Source organism: Metopolophium dirhodum, chromosome 9, assembly GCF_019925205.1.
Source record: "Metopolophium dirhodum isolate CAU chromosome 9, ASM1992520v1, whole genome shotgun sequence".
NCBI lineage: Eukaryota > Metazoa > Arthropoda > Insecta > Hemiptera > Aphididae > Metopolophium > Metopolophium dirhodum.
This window is the reverse complement of record NC_083568.1, coordinates 25551389-25574704: the sequence shown is the minus strand read 5'-3', so window position 1 is coordinate 25574704 and position 23316 is coordinate 25551389. Positions and strand designations below refer to the sequence as shown.

Below are 23316 nucleotides of genomic sequence, written 5' to 3'. Positions count from 1 at the left end.
TCACAATGGTCGTTATTTAATATTATAAATTATTTTATCTTTTAAAAGGATATTATAAAATTACAATTTACAGATAAAAAAAATTTCTCGAGGAGCCTTAGATAATGATATTATCTTTAAATTAATAGGTCAATTCACTCTAATATTTAAAATAACAGTGTAAAACGGATTATTCTGAAAATCTGAACTATTATTTGTGCTCATTGTTAAGCGTACAAGTAAGATGGAGACGACTATTATACACTATACACATGCAGTAATAACGTCCTCAACCGAGGTATATAAACTACATATTTATTCCCAGCATAAACCGCTACTGTGCCGTATACGTTCTATTTAATCGCCTTCTCCAATTAATTATTATTTTACTATTATAGGTATAATTTGTATTGTTTTTAACGGTATAATAACTATAAGCGGTTTATAGTTCGATTCAACCTTAGATACTATAATTAATTCGATGATAATAAAACATAAATACGCGTGTTCAACATTTGTTTAATTTAGAAAGCGAGAGATACACACCATAATAATAATAATAATAATTAATATAATGTCCATAATTGCAAATATATTATTAAAATATGCGTGTTTCTGTGCTATAATAGAACAATTCTCGACCAAAAGAGCACCTGCGTATAATATCGATCGACACCATCGTAGAGAATACGTCCTCTGGCATAGAATATTGTTATTAGGTAGGTATATTGGTATTAATCCTGGATCCCACAGCAGGTATTATGCTATTAGCAAACACTCCAATACTTGTGCGCTTGTACAAGTACAAGTAAACTGTTCCAATAATTGAATATTTGAATACCTACTGGATAAGAAATATTAATTGCAAACAACCTAATAGCAACATTTTTTTTTGTAATTGTTATTATAGAAATAAAAAAATAGCGACATGATCTAAAATAAAAGACTCGTTGCACACGACCCGGTAGTGTTATAATTTTTTTTTTTTTTTAAAAAACCCAAAATACCTTAATATTATTTGCAAATTCCTTTTTAAAATATAATTTCATCGTATATATCTATTATAGTATTATCTATTAATATTGTTATATTATTCATACAATACATATTATTAGTATTATTATTATTATTAATAACACGTTGGGCAATAGCGAACAACAATTAAAATATTATATGCTATTAAAAAAAAATTTTTAAAAATAGCAAACAGAATACGCCCAGCTAATCGCTGTAATATATAAAATGTAGGTACTACTCGACTCAAGTCGTTGTCGCGGTGAGGTTTGCAATTTTGCGCGTTTCGGTCGCAGTAGTGGTATAGATGTTGTGATTAAAACATTACATTATTATTATTATTGTGCACGTCGACGCAGTACGAAATATTCGACGTATTATAATAATACTAATAATAATATAGTGCATGTGTGTGTACGTATAGCGAACAAACGATTTCATTGTGGTTTATCGTCGTAGAAATCGCTCAACGACGGCAACGCCATCGAGTGCGGTCGGTTTTAATGACATTTTTTTTCCCTTCTAAATCCCAAACATTAAACCGACCGTACCTACCTACATAGTACATACTCGCCACTACGTCTGTAGAGTGGATGCCAAAGCGATTCGTGTGTAATGTACACATAACATTATCGCACGACGAAATCGGACCGGTATTCGAGCGATTTGTCGGGCAAAACGTACTGCGTACTGCGCTGCACCGTACGGTAAGCACTGCTCCTATTTGCGTGCGGCAATATTTATACATCTACAAATAAAACTAAAGGGCCCGGCATGACTGCTCGCGTGCAAAGTAGAGGTATGCGAGAAGAGGAGCTGCTGCAGACTCGTCGGCGTGCGTGGACGCCAGACGGTGTCCGTTTCCAATATGTTATATACCAATCCCTGGTCCGTCAGCCGTCTCTATATCGGAAATCGGTAAATTTTTTTTTACGGGAGACCTCCAGGAAAAAAACAACGCGTATTACGCGTATAACGAACATGTATTTTTATTATTATTATTATTATTATTGGTAGTAGTATACAAGATAATAACCGTATAGTCAGTGGCGTGTCCAAATACTTTCAATGAGTGGGGGGGGGGGGATGATATAACTTATAATGCATTCAAACCAATTGTGGTGCAGGTAATACTAAAGACTCAAAATATAAGGGGATTTGTTAGACATCGGAGAGGAATAACCCTATATTATAACTTAAAGTTTGATAATAGGTGAAATATTCACACTGAATTGGTTTTACTGAACGCTATAATAATTTGTCATATGTATTTTTTTCAAACCGGAGACAACACACGCGGGAGTGGCGTCTAGGCGTTCTCTTAAAATTATAATTTATCAGAGAGACAGAGAGCGGTGCGTTGTTTCGGAACAAACGAGTGGAGGGTTGAAAAATTCAAACCACCGATTTTCATTCATGGCGATATTATACAGCAGTCATCGGTGCAGCTGCGAGTATCCAAGTACCTATACATACACTATAATCGTAAACAATAACACTACATGTCCAATTGCATTGCATATAATATAATATAATACGAGCATGTACCTCTATAATAATACACGTATCGTATATGTATTATAATAATATAATATTATTGTTTTTTCGTTTGGCCAAACGAAAATCCGTCGTGCACGCGCGCACTGCAGTCGCATAGCAGTCGCGTACACAAAATATAATATTATAAGTCCCATACAAATGATATATATATATATTTATTATATAGGTATCTACCTACACTGCAGATACACAGCACGAATAACGAAAATAATAAAACAAAGTACGGCCATAAAAAGAGCCCGGTACCAGCCCTGCAGCAGACCGTGTTCGCATCGTATTACACTAACACGCGCGCGCGCGCACAGACACACACACACATATATATTACGTTATATATAGTGTGCCGGTATACACAAAATATTCTATCCGTACAGGGTGGGCAACCGCTTTTTTCCCGTTTTCCCACAGGCGGCCGACGCGGAAAAGCGGAAAAACGCCCTGACGGAAAAAATGACGCCGCGACGGGCCACCCTGTATAATATCAAACGGCTGGTGTTATTATTATTATACGCATATTACACAGGTAAAATACGACTAAAACGTTTCGTTGTCTTTATATTATAACAATAATATTATTATTATATAGTACCTACGTTCGGACGTACTACCCTCGCCTCGAGTTCATATCGAAATATTTTATCACCGGTATGCCATCGCTATGTATGCACAGCACACACATATAAACACACTCACTCACCCGGTAATATTATTATTATTATAATATACGCGGCGGACATCGTCGGTAAAAATCCGCCTCTCATACGTTATAATCGTTTTCCAAACGTCCTATAAAACTCTGATATTATTTATTTATACACACGGTATATATTATATATACCTATGGTGTGTATAAGCGTATATAGGTACCCCTCTGTATACATAAAGTACCATCACATGGTACGCACGCGTGCAGTGTGTGTGTGTGTGTGTGTGTGTGTGTGTGTGTGTATGTGGGTGTGTGTATTCTGGAGACGATCGTCGAGCGATAAAAATATTACGCGACCGACGATTCGATCGAGGGACGAGCCCTATAATACTATCGTTTTTACAATTTATATAACATATTATATTATTACTATCATTTTATCTTCTATACCGATATGTGGTGCTGCGGCGTAGTTTATACTTTATGTTATGTATCATTATTATAATAAACCGTCCGTTTGCCGCGAAAAACAGAGAAATCCCGAATGTCGCGGCCGCAATAACGATCTGTAGCTCCGTTCGGACGCTTACGGGTTTTTCGATTTTTTTTTTTTTTTGTACATTCATCTCGACCCGAAGTCGGGGCTTAGCATTTTTGCGAATATCATCGGCGGTACATTTTTCACTTTTATGGGACGTATTGGCTCGTTTCCGTGCGCGCACGACGTCCATTAGATTCGCGACCGGACAGCTTAAACCGACTATTTTATATATATTCGCCAGACACACAAACACACGATTATATTCGATGGCAGCGGCATTAAAAAGATACACACACTTCCAAATTGGTATATTATATATATATTATACTTCTGCAGCGCGTATATTATGTGACTGCGGTCCACCGGACTTTCCAGGGTATGTTATTATTATTACGCTGTGTATTATGGGTTTTCGAATGACGCTTATATAAATCGAAATGCGTTTGTCGCTCGTTACCAGTGGTATTTAACGTACGAATGACATATAATAAGTTACAATAATTGATAATGATTTAGGTACCTTAATAATTTTTTCAGAAAAAAAAACTCAAAATTGATAACCAAAGAATCTACAGACGATTTATGAAATAAATTTGTCGTGGAAACTGTAGATGACCGTTTGAAACTTGAGGGATCTTCCAAGGGCGTTCAAAAGTTATACATGGATATTGGTTCGTATGAGTCACAGACTAAAAATTATTGCTAAAAAATAATTGTTTGTATTTCATTGCCCGTATAGTAATATATACGACCCAGTTTAAATGAACTGCCATTCTTTTAGGGTGTACCATGATAGTAATTAGTAGGATAACTGGATTGCTCTACAAAAATTTGTATTCGTGATTTTTTAAATTCTATAATATTTTCAATAATTTGGGCATATATTACATAGATAGGACGTAGGTATATAATACAGTTTTGAAAATCGGACGTACTCGGGCGGCGCCTCTATGCTGCGTGCACCACTGCACCTTATTGGGTTGCGATCCGGTTTTGACTTCGGCCGTATATAACTACAACTAGACCCGTCATATAATAATTAAGAACTCGACTTGTCTATATCGCGCATCAAACTTCGCCAACTACAGCTGATTTAAGTACGTCTCTAAATAGTCTCTACTTACTTGTCTATCTAATATAGGTACTGCAGTAATGCGCATTATTATGTAAATAATTATAACACTTGTTTACGAGCGTGTTTGACTATACAACAACGCGTCTGGACCGCCGTCGGGCGGGCTATATTTACTAATAATAACGACGAAAATAAAACTCGTACTCACAACATTAATAGAATACTCGCGCAGATCTCCGGTAGTGCCGAAGAGGAGAGCCTTTGACTACCTACCAGACTAGTGCATGTTATAATATAATATTATAATGTATATAGGTATATAAATGCACCGCAGCATGACTTCGCGGCCGATTTATTCCCCCGCGGCCGACCATTACACGCAGCTTCGTCAACGCGTCTGTTATATATATTATAATGCGCGATATTCTCTATACGCGCGTGCAGTGCCGCCGCGCACGCCACACATTAATCTCACCGGGTGCCGCGATTGCAGCGGACAGGCACCGTTCCGAATATAGCTCGTCTTAAGAATGATGGGCTCCCGCGTGTCGTCGGGACCCATAATAATATTATAATATATCATGAAATTTATACAGCGATATAATATATTACATTGTTTACGTCATATTATTATATCGCCGAAAAACATTGTGACTGCGACGTGATCATAGATCCTATACATTGTACACAATGACATAATGTACAGACCTGCTATTATATATTATTATAATACGGGGTAAGTCGGATTAATATGAACTGATTCGTATGATATAGTAGGTAGGCATACTTATATAAAAATGGACCAAGTTCATGGGCGAGTTAATTTTATTTAAACGTTTAAGATTTTTTTTTTTTTATACATGGATAAAATTAACTAGCTATCCCCCTCGTTGCAATGGTTCTGTTTAACGTCGTGTCTATAGGTATATATAGAAGTATGTAGTATACTATAGTATATAATATAATGATAATATATATGTTCCAGGTGCCCACTACTGAAATCGTTTTAATTAAAAAGAAAACTCTTCTCTAATATTATGTGTATTTTCTGAGAAATTGTATTTCTACTACGATTCTATTGCGACTATGGTCTAAAATTAGCTAAATGTAATATGAATAAATTAACTGAATATACAAATACGTAATGTAAAAATATACATAATCACTTGGTACCTGTATTATTATAGTAAGTATTTATAATTCACCGGTGAGAAAAACAATAACAAAATATTTAAATATATGTAAGTATACCTATACCACAGCACGCAGTTACAGATGATTTTGTGCATATTTTTGACTACTACATATTAACATGAAGTTTGGAGCAAAATAAAGTTCGTGTATACAATTATCTCGGTATTATTCGCGCACAATACCGCACTGAGCGTCGTCACACGATGTTTATTGTATTTTTCGGCAAACAAAATTGCCCGACGATCACGCTCGACAGCGCGAGTCCTAGTCCCTAGTGGAGATCGGAGCACAAAATTTATGTATATACCTACGCAAACGTACACGTTATTCGTGCGTTTCCCGGAGTCGTAGGTACGAACATATTATTATTATGCATACATTTCCAAACAGATAAGAGTGGTGGTGGTGGTGGTGGTGGTGGTTATATACCGCGGTTGTTGCGTTTTAAATATTAATAAAAAAAAATCCCGCGAGAACGTCAGTTTTTTCTTTTTCATCTTTCGATATTTATACCTCCAGAGTGGCTGGTACATAGTCAGTTGACGGGTTTTCCGTCGCACACCCCGTGGATTGGCGGATGTAATATAATGCACGCCCGCGTGCTGAGTGCCGCCAGTGTATATTTTTATTACAATTTATTCTGCTATGCGTGCTGTAACGCGGCTGAGTACCCCACTGCACACTTAATATTGTGATATCGTAATAATCATTAACCGTGGCGGTGGCGGCGGCGACGAGCGTCTCTCCTCAGACATCATCAATTGATAATATATACTATATAATATTAAAACAACAATGAAAGTGCAGTTGCAAGACAAGTGGCTTGGCTTGCGAATAAAATAATAATTTCTTTAGAAAATCCTTTCTCGAACATCGCAGATAATATGACGTATACGCGTACCTACGGCCCGTCAAAAGCGCGTATTCGACCACCGCAACGTGCTCGTCATATACAAATCGCGAGGGGGGGGAGGTGCAATAAACTCCTAAGGGTGCTTAACACACTCAATTCTAGAGTAAACGCCATGTATTCCATGATGATACATCTGCCCCAGTAATGTTGTCTTGAATAATTTATTATTATAGAGATACTTTGATGTGCGCCTACTTTGATGTGTACCTAATATTTTCTTGAACTGTTCTTCTATGCATTTAATATTATTGTATTGTTGTTTTGGAAGATTAATGTTTTGTTAAAGGTCCACACGATGACCATTAAAAATCTATAAAACGTTATTTTGATTTACTTTAACTCAAAATAAACGTTTTCGCGTTTGTTGACAAAATTATCGGCAGCCAATATTCAAAGAGTTGATTTTGTTTTTATTAAATATTAAATTTGATAAAATCTTATTCTAGTCTTTTGACATCGCTGATTTTTGGTATGTAAGTAGGTAGGTAGGTGTACAATTATAGAAATGTATGGTTTTAGAGCTACAGTATTAAGCTAGCATAGAGGAGTGTTAGGCACATATAATATAGGCAGGCGGGGTGTGTAATACGAAGACAAACACGGCGAGAAACTCTGTACACGTATTTTAAATAGACGTTCGAAGTACCGTTTGCGCATAAAAAAAATCATTTATTTTATAATATTGTATTCTAACAGCATAATTGAGAAACTTTTAACGATTGTGCCGGGGGTCTCGATAATATAATGGCGTAAAAAAACGAAATAACAAAACAAAAACCCGCACGTGTCGATAACACGTCGTATATAGCTGTGGCCTGTTAGACACCAATATTGTGTACACCTATTTTATAAAACAATATCGTGTTGCTCGAATGTATTTTTCTTGGAATTTCGCTCTTTTTCCCTCTTCTCAAAAGGTTTTTTTATATATGAACAAACATATTATTTTATATGTATAGGTATGTATTTAATATATATTATATAGAGGCACAAAAGCGTTTTAATTTACACGAAGGCTTTTTTCTCATGTAGCCCGTAAAAACAATAAAAAATACTACCTAAATGCAGTGCCTATGACAATACAATAATAATAATAATAATAATAATAATAATCGATCAATGATAATATTTCGTTAAGGTCACTATAATAATTACTCTGAACGTGTTTAGTGTAAAAAAATTCGTCGGTAAGCTTTTGACAAGCGACTGGTTAACAAATAAAAACCTTTAGAAACATACTTTGCGAATAAAGCTGTCGTTGGAAAATAAAACCATATTACTATGTTATAAACATGAAGTATTATAATTTATAATATATTGTGCGTTATAACTTATGAAAAAGGAATTTTTCGAACGTTTGAGAAATATACGCGCGTGAGTGATATATTACTATTTTTTGCCTACGCACGTTCCGAGAAGTCGCACAATGCTTATAACAATGATAGTAATATAACAAATCGTTTATCGTAAAAATCGCAAACGATCGTCGTGGTTTTTACATACCTCGTGTACCTAGTACCTATACGTATTTATATATAATATACTTTTTTTTTGACATAAATATTATTATATTTTATGACTTTTCCAGGAGCGATAGGTATTATAATATTATGCATAAACGGGGTTTTCTAAATCAACTTAAGCGAACCCTGTGACAGCCCTGCTCATCGTATTATCGTTTACCTATAATATAATAACATGCAGCAAACTATAGCTATACGTTTAATCAGGTTTTATTTTTCGCGAAAACAATGTCATCGAGCAGGACATCGTTATTGAATTAATAAAATATGGAGGACAATGTAAATTAAAGAATTCAAACGAATCAAAGTTGCAGGACCATTTTCAAAATTAGCATCATTATTATTTAATATAGATACCTATCAGCTCTTCCTGCAATTAATTAAAATTCGAATCTTGCACTATACGCAGTGTTGTCTATTTAACCTCAAAAAATGTATAAGTTCTAATATACAAGACATCTTCAGTAAAATACACGGCTAGGGAAAAAATGGCGTATATAGTTAATAACCCTTCAAAATTATGTATAGTGTTATCCGCACTTTTACGTCCTCTAAATCGTGCTTCATAGATGGAGAAAGTATTGATTTTTCACCAAAAATTAAATATCCACGTGTACAGCCCTGCAGGATCTAGCTGGATCGAAAATTTGGAATTCCCCCATAACTATAATGATCCCTGTTTTATCAGAATTTCGGAACTTTCGATGACTACCTAATCACCACTATACAAATACAAATCAAATATTATAGAACAAAATTTAAGTTCAGTAATTAACCAAATCAAAAGGAGCGCAAGTGCACAACATTATTATTTTTTCTGTAGGCATATTCCAAACATCGTCGACATACACAAGGTCGCTCGCACAACAATCGGAGTTGATCTATAAAGGCCCACTCATAAACCTCAAAAACTGTAATTTTATAATTCTACTGTTCTTAAATCTTACCATCACTATTAGTGTAATAGTGTAATAGTATTATCATAGTTGTTAATATTATTATTTATTATTATACCATACACACATACTGCATTGGAATAAGTAATCATTATTATTTAGTATTGTCACGAAAAATTATTTATGCCTATAACATAATAATATTATGTTATTTATTTTAATTAAGGTTAAAATATGATAGTCATAGGTAATGACGAAAAGAGTCGGTACAACTTTTAAAGTAAAAATAAAATACCGAATAAGTCGAATTTCGACGATAAAAAAAATTCAGTCTGAAGGCAGTAAGGCACGCACCTGTATATCCCACCTCATATTATGTTTTATACAGGAATAGCGTACCTACCGTTTTAATACATATTTTAATATTACACGGCAATACATATATAGATCGTATACAGGTAGCTATTGCACTTCCGGCCAACGTCCTAGTCCATCCCTCGCCCGATCGCTGTCAAGAGGTTCGACTGCTACCGCGGTGGAAGTACCTATGTCATTCTCGTCCGCACGCGTTATGTCGACACTAATGATATAATATTTGACGACAAAACCTAAGTATAATATATTATTATTTACAAGTATACACAACACGATGTTTAGTGCTGAAAACTTTTCTACGCACGACTTTGCGATGCGGTTCGTCTCGGATGATCTATATTAACTAATTAGGATAACTAATTAGGCACCGAATTTTAATGACCTAAAAATTCAATAATATGCAGCACGCAGAAATCATTCTTGGATTCAAGTTTTTAGTTTTTTCTTTGAATAAAATATAATATATTAGAAACTAGAAGGTTTGTTTTAAGTTCTATAAAATATTGTTATTGTGATTCTATAATAATTATGCACTCGACATCGTTTTGAAACGTTTTACCTTTGGGAACGATACACGATAAAACTATACTGTTAAATACACAACTATCGATTCAAAAACTCTGAGACAATAGGAAGCGGAATAGTAGTAACTATCTATCTAATGAGTTACAATAATAATATATTAGTACAATATACATACGAAATATATACCTATTACACACTGCAGCAGCAGTAGGTATGTACAAATACACAAAAAATATGTTTTTCAGGCGTATATAATATTATATTTTACTTAATTTTACTTTTTTATTTTTATTTTTTGGTTTTCTCCTCTATACCTGTACTTATTCGGTCAAGCGTTTGCAGTTTGTTTAATGAAATTTGTTTTCACCAAACTAGTCAGCTGTAGATCGCAAGCAGTCATCTGCAGCAGTTGTACATAATAATAAATATATATAGGTACCTACTTCATATCGTTACTATTATTTGGGTAATTGGGTACCTATCACTGCAATCTGTTGTTGTAGCGCAGTGATCATAACGACAATAATAATATGTTATAATATATTATATTATGTACAGTGCCTATACCTATTGCGCACCCATAAAATACCAACGGTTTACCTATATGCTCGCCCCAAGGTTAGATAAACAAGACATTTTAATAGTGTAACTATATTGTTGGAAAAAAAAATGTGACAAGAATGTCTACTACGCGCGCGATACCCGTGTAGTATAGACAGTACCATTATAATATAATATACTTATATATATTATACATTGTCACTACCTACTCATCGAAGATTATCATTAGGTTCGGGTGTTTGATTTTTTAATATTTCTATTTATTCGTCAGTTTGCCTCAATGTACGGTCAAAAAAATAGTACGTATTGTAATATTGCGATGTTAAAAATTTACGTGTACTGCTTTCTTTATGTCTTTCGACGTCAAATAAATGACATTTTGATGGAATTTAACGCAGTCCGTCTATATTATTGATTTATCGCTCTCTCTCTCTCTTTCAAAAGTGTTGTTTATAACTTTTTTCGCGCCTCAAAAAGAAAACGAATTCAAATATACATAGGGATTCAGCAAGCATGCTCACCCATAATGATTACCTTTATTATTCAATTTATTAAAATTCTGATTTTTGTAACTTTAAAATATGTTTATTATGGCTATATTTCATAGATTTTTTTGATGCAATTTAATGATTATTGTACAGTAACGATACCAACTTTTTTTTTCATATTTTTGAGTTAATTAACTTTATGTACTATGGTCCATGCGATAGTTGGTTTGGAAAATGCTAGCAGATATGGTGATGTGAAAACTTAAGTAATTAATATTTAATATCAATTCATAATCATTTTTTAACCTGTAAAAATATCAGAGAATAATAAATACTAGTTATATAATATAACATAGCGAAACCATTTTCGAAGTCTATTATCCATATACCTATACAGTATACATATTAATTATTTAGATACTCGTTCCAATTTTAATTTAGATAAGTACATTATTAAAATGTCCAAATATCATCTGCTTTGTAATTTACAGTAACAATAGGTTGGTTCTCATTTTAAAAAGAAAATTGTTTTACCCCAGGGTAATCCAAAAATATGGTAGGTCTTACGTACAAAATCTAAATAATCGTAAGTATGGCCCGTGTCAGTTTACTTAAAATTCCAAAATTTAAAATTTCTATAAATTCATCATTAAATAAGGGTGGTAAAAATGGGCATGATCACGCTCGATGAATCCTACACATTATGAGTTCTATACATTTCGGAATACATTGCTCACGATTATCACTACGTGCATTATTCGGTTTTAAGTGCGACAATAAAGTGCGCGGGGTAGTGTACTATGCTTATAGTGAAACAGTATTATAATGTTATACTGTCGACCGTGTCGCACATGCATATTATTGGATACCGATCGTGTTAAATATCTCGTACGCTCGCCATAATAAACAATCAAATAACTGATCACTTAATATCATCAACTATCACATCAAAGGTTCGACGGGTTTATCGAAGGGGAAATCATAGTAATAATTGCGAGTCGACGATGCGTTCCTCGTGCCGAGTTTACCGAATCGCGGCGTGTACAATACGATGTACCGAGAATATTATAATATAATATTATCATTTATATAATATAAGAGATGCAGAAAACGCGAAGGGAAAAGCGAAATCCGAGGAAATGAATTGCCGTCGCGCAGGAAAAATGTAATGAGTTCGCAAAAACGCCGAAGATATATGGTTTTGTTTGGGGGAGGGGAGGGAAAAAAACGCGAAAAAAGTTTTCAATAAGACGGAAACATTTCACTTTTAGGCCACGATAATATTTTAATGGAAGCGGCGTTTCCGTTACTTTAATTAAAGTTGTTACTGCCTATTACGCTGCCGTTGTTTCACGAACGCGTACCATTAAACAGTGATAATAATAAACGAACGCGCGTCATCGCCCATTGTACCAGGTATATATACCAACTAACCTGGGATATACCTCCAAAATAATTCCATAAAATATATATTACACCAGGGCACTTGAGATTCCTTCGGTTTTAAATTGCGTACCTAATAATTGTTATGTATAATGGGACGTACATACAAATACATATAATATAATAATATTAATAACGCCGGTACGTTTTTTTTTTTAATATATAATTGTCATAGTTATATTTATATATATAGTTCAACTGCATTACGTGATTTTAGGAGTTTAAAATACAAATTTAATCGTTCACACTCAAACTATATATACCGCACCTGTTTGCACCGTGTATATCCTCGCTCCGTCAAAGCGATCGGATTCGGCCCGATAACACTGTCCACGTACCTATATGAGAACTCTTCCTGAACTCGGCATAATATTGTATTACATACATTCGCGGTGTTGATCGGTAAAAATATTTTAGTATATAATTATTATTATCATATATAGATGGCGTGCCAAACGTTTGACAGTTTGATTATCATTGTTATTATTATATTATTATATGCAAACGTCTGAATATCGGTCCGAATCCTGGGCACGTGCAGTAAACGAAACATAATAATATGATATATTATCACAACTTGGTAGACACAAAACCGTTTTGGATTCTGCAGATCATCAGACGAAGGTACATGGGCCGTAGAGGAACGTAATTTAGAAGAAAGTAAAATATTTTCAACATATAGGTGCCTAAAATATCGTTTTTTGCTATTTTTTGCAATTCTTTTGACATTTTATTTTATCTATTTCCATTAAATTTGTGTAATGTATTATATACCTAACTAATGCGTTTATTCTGTGATCAGTAAGCATGATGGATTCACACAATACCACTATTTATAATGATTAAGTGTTGTTACATATGTATATGTTTAAAATTTCAAAACTGTATAATTTGAATTAAATTTGAATTTAAAAGATATCGAACTCGACTAAAAACTGTACCTATAATCCCTATATATAAGTGGAAAGGGTCAAGATCAACGAGTCCCACTGTCTTGTTGCAGAATAAATAAAAATAAAAATTGAATACGAAATATAACTGTTGGGGAATGAGGTGAAATTAAAACTTAAATGCAAGGAAAAACGACATAGGTATGAGGGGCGGTAAAATTCTAAACACGCCACGGAAAATTGTACATAATATTCTCTAAACATATTTTATACGTTGTACTCGTAATAGTGTTATGAAAAATAAAAACAGTGGGTATATAATATGAAGGTACCTACCTACTTTTAAATAATATTATATTTGTTTGTTTTGAAAACGGACGGTCTTGTTCGCCATGTGTAATACTACTTTATAGGGAAGAATTTCATTTTTTTTTTCATTTACATAACTACGTTTCTGTGTTTTTCACTCCAAAGTCGACCTGCAAGGTCCTTAGAGTATATAGTTTACAAGTTCAATATAATAAGCACGATAGATGCAGACGGCGCTCGTGCGTATATTATATATATACGAATCTTTAAGATGTAATTTTGTCAAAGTTTATAAAGTACTCGGGTTAACAAACTTGACAAGCACTTCTAGAACTTCTTGTCTCATTGGAATCAGGGTTCCCGGCTGCTGCAGAGCGGCGGTAGGGGGGCCGGGAAGCGAGTATATGATGAGACACAGCGTCAATCGTTCCATTTTTCTCTTTTACTATAGTCAAATTATAAAAATATCCATCTCCATCATCGTGATTCATGCAGATTTGTTTGTTTGCTGCAATTCTTTTTTGTGAGCTTTTAATAATTTCCGTCCGTTGAACACAATATTTTTATTTCGCCCTCAGAACGACGTCACACGATCGATTTTCGTCGTCTCAGAATTAATTGCGCGTGTTGTCTACTACAGCAATTCCCAACAATTTTTTATTACAATAACGCGAGTCGCGTCATATTATATCAAACGGGTAACTACAATAATATATAACTGACGTTAAACATATCGAGAAATGAAGACGATATTAATGACAGCTTAAAATTAGTTGGCCTGCAAACCCTTCGGAGGAATTAGGACTCTCAAGATTTTCAATAGCAGTTTACCCTCGCGTTGCCGTCTTTCCTAGGGGATTTATATATACCCTCAAAACGTCATGTTTAATTTGAGTCGAAACCGCCAAATTGGTAGTATTACGCGCGTCCCGTCGAAAAATACGTCTCGATGCATATTTAATATTATGCAAACAATTAAAAGGGAGTGCTTCGATTAAACTAATTGAATTCGGGACGAAGATGGAAGAATAAACGACATTAACGTTTGAAAATCAAGACGGTTTAAGGCATCCGAGACGTTACACAATAATATTATATTAATACAATATATTGTGATCTCTCGGTTTTTACTCGGGAAGCAGTAATAATAAATAATTGAAATGGAAACGTTTCTTTTCGAACGTCATCTGCTGCACTGCAGTTTAATATTTTTCACTTTCCGTAATTCTTTGCAATAAAACAGTTTGAAGTAGATGAGTAATACTCGTAATATAATCCACAGAATATATAGATGAAATAGATGGGTAATATCATCTATTCTGTGTTACAATATTAAACTATTAGTGTAAACTTTTAAACGGAAAACGTCATTGGCCACGTCGAAAACGATATAATATAATATATTATATATATAGGTAACAACTGACGGTAAAATACACAGCTAATATCTATTATATTGTTATTATTATTTAAGATAAGTGCGCGCGACTATCCGTCACGGATTAGGCTCCGGGCACAATTGATGTTTAATTAGCATCGGCAGTTTTTTAGTTTTTCATTCGAAGCGTCGCCCCCCCCCCACCATCCCACCATTCACCGACAGTAAATAATTTTTATTCATCATTATTGTCAGTCGGGAATATTTGCGTTTAAGTTCGTGCTCGTTTTATGATATTCCCTCTGCTGCGCGTCCCCACACTGCTGCAGCCTATAAGCGTATCCGTTGTCACCGTATACCCATCCGGATCGCGTGTATACACACGCTAATGATACACATTCGGAGTATTAGACGCACGCGGCTTACACCGGTTTTTCGTGTCCAATATTTATTTATTTTTTAGTTTTTTTTTTACTCTCTGGCTACCTATTATATAGCCCCGTATAACTATATTAATAAATATTGCGTAATATGCACTACTGTGTACAGCTGTGTGTGTGTGTGTGTGTGATATCAGCTCTCTCGTATTATTCGACCGATTTTCCGTGCGACGAGGTGCGCGGCTTTATTTCGAATTGTTCTATTCGATATGACGAACAACATTTAGTAATAAAATCATAATAATATATTAAGTATATTATTATTATGTAGATACACACACTGCCGGGAGTCGTATTACAGTTGTCGGCGCCGGAAAAATTGCATTCGAATCCCACTCACGACCCATCCTATACCTACCTTTACCTATATACATCATCACTGCAGTCTATAGCAGTAAATGCATCTGCAAATCGGTCCTAGGATAACGCAACGACGTGTGGTGCACCTATAGATTACTTACCTGGACCATATTATTATTAATCGCAGAAGGTCACCGGGTTGTGCACCATATTGCATATGTATATATTATATACACGCCATTAGAGGTTTACGCGGTGTTCTTATATGTACGTATTATTTTTTTTTTTTAAGTACCTACACTGTATGTTTAAAAAATCTATGGTATAATGTATAATATGTGTGTGTGTGTGTGTGTGTGTGTGTAATACGGCCAGTTGATTAAAAATCGTTAGATTTCTCGAGTGCGTACATTAGATATGGATACCTAATAATGTTATAAAACATTATATTATTTAAATATAGTTTAATAGTAGGTATAGACGGTACAAATCATGAAACGACGATGATTATCGTTCGAGTTCGTTTACGCATGTGTTGTACGTATAAAAAATACTATCTCCGACGGCTTACGACGTTTGTTCTTGGAATAAAAAAAAAAAAAAAATGGCATGTTCAATGTATATTAGGTACGTAATAATAATATAAAATGTCGAAAAGTTGTGACGACAAACCAGTCCGGGGCACCGCGACTTTATTATTGCTACCATATTATAATATTATGTGTACGCGTATTATACGAACATAATATAATAATATAATAAGCCATTTCGTCGATACTCGAAAGTGTATTTACTATAATATAATAATATGTTTGAAACCGTTCGACAACTGTTTTATTATATTATGTTTAATGTTTATAAGCTAGGTAGGTATTAGTTATTATATCGCTGGCTATAAACTGCAGCGTTCGACGGGGCCAAATTCAATAATTCGATGGACGATCAAATTCCATAAGTTCGAGACGAGCTCACGATGACGTGCAGGTGTAGGTAAAACGAATGCCTAATAATAATAGTATTCTTATATTACTATTATTATGACGTACGAAAACGGATTTTCAAACGGAAAGGTTTGTGCGTGTTTTTTTATTCTCCTCGCTGTAATTTCATATAATATTGTTATCACACGCAGTACTAGAGAACTCGTCGCTACATCGTCTGATTCAAAGATAAAAGATTCGTTTAATTAATATAAGAACATTATTCAGAAATGTACCAGCCGACCGTTGTTCCATTTTCATAATATATACATACTCAATCTGGACCGTAATCGCTTTAACGACGTAGATGATATATTATCCCATAAATGTTATTCCAAATTAGAATATTAATTTTAATTTTAACATTCCACTGTCGAATGTGATTCAACTTTTAATATTTATTTTTTATTGTTATTATTCAAATGTGTTAAATAATTCATAATCATTAATAGCAAATTCGTGAAAATAAATATTTAATTAATAATTTAACTTTATAAAGCTCCGAAGAAATGTAATTATAACTTTTTAATTAAATTGATAAGCATAAAATAATCAACTAAATTATGCAATATTAATTATTGAAATTAACTAGTTTTATAAAAAAAAATTTAACAGAAACTTTTATATAAGTAACAAAAACATTTAATAATTATTACTTACAACAATATTATCCGAAAAAATCGTGTAGAAAATAATATTAATTTAACTAAATATATACCTATTTTACATATTTTAAAATAACACTATATAACATGTTCAATCAAAAATATGATGTATACAAACTATGATGCGTAATAATTTTATTGTAAAAACACTTTGGTCTATTATAAGTGTATCGAAAGAAAAATATTTAAAAAACGAGTGTCTATTAGGTACCTATGGTCGTATTATATATTTTTTTAAATCATAATTAAATATTGTGTTTTTATTTTAATGAAAAATTAAATAAATTAAAAATCCCAATAGGCATAACTCATGAAATGGTTTGAATTTTATTTAACAGAAAATTTACTAGGTATATAGAACAACGTATTATGTGCTACGGGTTAAAAGTTAATATAATGATGAATATTTATCTTAATAGCTATAACATCCTAACGATAACAATATATTTTTCAGTCAATTAAAGGCTCGCAGTCATTTAATTAATAAAAATATTTTTTAAATAAACGTTCCAAATAACCATGCGTATAACATTTGTATATCAGCTACGTTCTTGTTTCACATTACAATATGTGTAATATTAAAATAATATGTAGGTACATAGGTAAAACCATGTGCTATAGTATATTCGAATATGCGTTATTGGTATGCGTAATAATTCATCATATTGCAACGTAAAAGTTTCGATATCCAGCAAAGTATTTTTATAAATTCGGTAAGTTTCAACTTTATACTTTTATCGAATCTCGCTATTTTAAATCCGCTATAATAAATCCGACAGGAACTTCGGAGGAAACGTATTTATTTTCTTTTTTTTTTTTTTGTACTCCAATCGTTTGACGTGTATTATATATGTACATTTCGATTTAGTTTAATCAAGTAACTCAAGTTTATCTATCTATAGCTCTTTTTTCTTTTAAATTCAACAGCATTTGCACTTTATATCTGCGAATCTTTTGGAAACCGCTGTCGGTTGGACGCAGTTTTGTTCCACATTTAAACGGTTTGGTTATTATTACTATTATTATTTTATGACGCAATTCCACGTGGGCGCTTACACACACACGCCGGTGTTTTGGCATGTCGTCATAGTTCGTCGATACGGTTTTTTGACGAAAAGAGAACAAACTGCCGTCGTATAATAATAATATGGTCCCATCATACGATCTGTGTATTATAATATTATTCAATATTTGAATTAAATAATAATATTTTCGCTAAATTAACGTCGTCATAGTTGTATATTGTATAGGTAGACGTACCTACAATAAGGCACTACGGGATAGTTGGCACCGGTCGTTGGAGACACGCGGCTATCGATAAAACGAAATGCCTAACAATGAACCCTTGTTCGAAAAAAAACACGTTTAAATACGTATTTACGACCCTATATCTGTTACTGCACCGCACGCGACGAGTCCAGTGCAGGGTTGTCGTTTGCAGCCGATTTCACGGTGTATCGAACACGAGCGGACGGGTCTGAATATATTATAATATATGTTTTAATACCGTCAATTGATTTTTCCAATATTTATACCGCAAGTGTATTATACGGTGCGCTGACACAGGATCATCCTCCGTGCCATATAGTTCTGGTTTCATTATAAATAATATATATGACTGATAGTATATACGTTTGTGTCATGTACTGCGCGGGTATTGTCAGAAACCGGAAGGCACGTCATCCCGTCCGTCCAATTAGTGCGTTTCCTGTAGTCACGTTGTTGCGGGCCCGGCTTCGAGTGCCAGGCAATGCCATTCAGTGGCGAAATTTGGGAGGACGAGGTGGACATTTGCCCTCGTCTAATTTTAAAAGCAGTCCGACGGGTCAGCGAGATGTCTGCACTCTGCTCAACTTGTGTTATATATTATACAACCTATCCCCCTTAAATCAGAGACAAAAGTTACTAGGAGGATACAGACTTTATTTTATTTTTATTCAAGGGTTGGTTACGCTACTGCGTGCATTGTCCATTCATCCACGTACATACAATATCGTATTTAAGTACCTATAAACTTACCAGTTACATATAATCTATGTATATTGTGTCTGTGTATACTACTCTAATGACGACGACGATGACGTCACTCACGGGGTAGACAAAAATCCCTTCGTTGTTCGGCTGAATTTTTTTTTTGAAATTCCGAACAAACGGTTCGTTACCGTTGGCAGCATTACAACTCGCTGTATTTTTAAATCGTTAACGCAAAAAATAAAAAATAACAACGCACATTTTTTGGTGTTTCCCGCTCGTATGTACAGAAAACGCCCCCACGCGTTTATTCCTTGCACCGACACAAAAAAGAAAAATATTGCTTTTATTTGCAAAGGCCAATGCTCAATATGTTCTGTATTATGTAATGCACTGGATGCACCGAGAAGTCAATTTCGAAAACAGACAACGGGTTCTATACCAAGAAAAATAAATCGTACTCGGCTTGACTTTCGCGCACTTAACAATATATAAGTACGCACGGTAACAATTTAATGTAATATATTATTATGTTGTAGTTTTCCCGGTTACGTAAACGGCGACGGTAACTTACAAACACAAACAACTATATTATATACCGTGATTATAAACGTCACGGTGTTTGGATTCAATGTGAATATTGTGCTTCGACGGACTTTTGCCGACCTGGCTGTTGCAGGTATAGACGTTTAGTATATAATAGGTATAACGAAGGGTTAGATCGGCGAAGAAACGTTCATTAAAATGTCTTATACGAAACTATAACGCCGTTCGCAAGAGCGCACTAATAATCAATAATATTATATTATGACAACTGCGAATTGCAATAACAGTTATTGTACTCGTTTATCGCCCGATTATTTTGTTCGGTCCCTCTAATAATCACGCCTGTACAATGTGTTTTATTATGTTTGCCGTATTACCTACTCGGCAGTTATATTATATCGAAATATTATCATAGGATTTACCTCCTTCCTTCCGCTGTATAGAGGAAAACAACTAATGAAACGCCATCGGCACATAGTAAAACATGCAGGAAATGTGAACAAAAATAAAAACGCGTGCGCGTCAATATTTCGTATTCGGTTTTATCGCGTCAACGGATCTCTCTATTAATATTAATTTCCACGCACTATTTCTCAAACGGTATTATAATGTTGTTATCGTTATCACACCAAAGACACATTCTTCGACGCAAATAATACATTATATAAGTACGATTCATACACATTATATTGTACGTACATTTCGTCATTTAGGCTCATTACTACAAACAGTGTGCGTGTGGACGTGTGTGTGTGATACACGGGTCACGGTCATCGTACATGGTTTTCGTTCGGTTTTATTTGATGTTTTTTAAATTATGCGCGAGACGACTCAACCCATGCACTTTCGACCGGACCGCAAATCGATACACCCCCCGCGAAAAGTTGGACGGGGCTCGGTTTTCTATTACCATTTATTATTATTTATTTTTCGTCACCGTCGTGTTCTGGGAACGCCAAAGGGTGAACGAAAACACCCAGAAAAAATAATAATGATAACGCATTTTGTACAATGATATAACTCACGTCATCGAGTGATGACAACAACAATAATATAGTACATTATATTATTATTGTATACACACTGTCTCGGCGGCGGTGCAATACCCTCACAGACGCGAGTCACCGCCACCTCAACCTGCACTCCGCACCCGGACAACGGGGTAAACGGTGGCGGAGGCAGCGGCGGAAAGCTGAGTAGCGCCGGGTGTGATGGGCGCAAGGGCCGTGCCGGGTGGCGAGGGGGGTTGTCGTGGATAGGTGGCGGGTCGGTGGCGTGTCGAGGGTCGGTGGCGCACGCCGCGGCGTATACGTATTTAAACGGATTTTCAAAGAAATCGGAAAACCCGCCGACGACTGCGGTGGCGGTTACGCCGCCGGCGACCTTCGTGCGGGGGGGTGGCGAACGGGGGAGTGATTCGTCGGGAGGAGGTGTCCGAGGGGAAAGTGCGGAGAAGGATTAGGGGTGCGCGCGCGCGCAGGTACTGCACCTACGCGTGTGTATGATATATATATATATATATATTTATATAAATGCACATATATACTATGTACATACATACTTATGTATATATACGTAGTGTGTGTCGCGTGACGCCGATATCCCGCCGGCCATCGCCGGCCGACGACGGCCAACTGCTTATGAGATACTATACTTACGGTACTTTCAATATTTATGTTTACAACTGTACTACACCCCCTTTCATATGATAATAACATGATGACAACACTTGACTTACCCAGGGTCGTTGGGCACCTCCGCGGCCACGGTCACTGCGTCCTGTGCGCTCTGCGATTCCATCGTTCAGACGATATAATGCGATAACGATAATAACTCACGCGTGCGCGCTCGCGTGTGTGTGTGTTTGTGTGTTAACTTTTGGCGACGACCGAACGAAGGGGTGAAGCGCGATAAGTGTGTCGTGGGCGAGTGTGTGTCGTGTCCGACGTGTGTAATATATATATATATATACGCGAACTAGCCGGTTGATATTACTTTATATTTGCAGTAGGTATACGCACACTTCTGCTGCACAGTTCACGTGCGTTTCGATTTTATTCGATCGGACGGCGGCGGCGAAAGCGAATGGCGCGAATACGACCGGCGGACAGCGAACGGATTGATTTCGAAAAAAACTAAAAATACAAATAATTTATTTTCGTTGCGAATATGAACGACTCGACCGGCGCGAGAGAGACACCTCTGCGGAGAGTAACACCCGCGTACGATAAATATTAAAATATATAGAGAGAGACACACACAGACGCCGAGAAACGGAAACGGAGAGACAGAGACAGACAGATAATATAAACACGCGCACACACAATTATATTATATATTATTATATATTATAATAATATGTAACACGAAATTGAATACGAATTTGTTGTTCACGTGGTGTCCGTTGCGGTGGTGGTGGTGGTGGTGGTGGTGGTGGTGGTTAACCCGGCAGCGGTGACGGCGGCGGTAGCGGCAGCGGTGGTGTCGTCGGCGATTGACACGACCGTCGACGTAACGATGATGTACACTCGATTTTTTACAACAAAAGTCAATTCTCTATTGATAACACGGCGATTATTAAAGGTGATGTATAAAAATATATATATACATATATATATATATATATATTATTACGTGATTTTGGGTGGTTGTTGTTGTTGTTGTTGTTGTTGCTGTATATAATATATATATATAATAATAATAATAATATATATGTATATATATACACGTATAAAATATAATATATATATATATATATTTTGTTCCTGCAAACTACGACTAACCACTACTGGTGGGAGGTGTGCTTTTTTGGCGCACACGGTATACTCCCGAGCGTTCGCGCTAAACGGATATGTTCGACTGAACGGTGCGGCGAGTGACTGGGACCGTCGCCGTCGCCGCCGTCGCCGCCGCCGCCGCTGGTTGCCGCGCGCCATGACCGCGGGGCGATGTGGAACGGCGGCGGCGGCGGAGGGGACCCACCGCCGCCGCCGCCCGTCGGCGTGGGGAGCGCGTGTGTGCGTGTACGGCAGCGTATTTTTGTCACCGTGTGCGTGCTTGCCCGCGTCAGTGTGCGTGCCGTCGTGTGGTGCGCGCGCGCGCGC

The 23316-nt window shown here is 35.6% G+C and overlaps 1 protein-coding gene across 9 annotated transcripts in view; it reads right to left on the bottom strand.

Moving 5' to 3' along the window:
- Nucleotides 1-23081, bottom strand: part of LOC132952934 (RNA-binding protein Musashi homolog Rbp6) — a 401189-nt gene extending 378108 nt beyond the window's left edge. For 8 of the 9 annotated variants that reach the window (XM_061025455.1, XM_061025453.1, XM_061025459.1 and 5 more), the window contains exon 1: nt 21951-23081. In XM_061025455.1, coding sequence (XP_060881438.1) covers nt 21951-22012 — 62 coding nt within the window. In that variant the 5' untranslated portion in view covers nt 22013-23081. The remainder of the gene's footprint in view (nt 1-21950) is intronic. The other variant, XM_061025454.1, reaches the window with a different exon arrangement.
- Nucleotides 23082-23316: the final 235 nt, after the last annotated feature.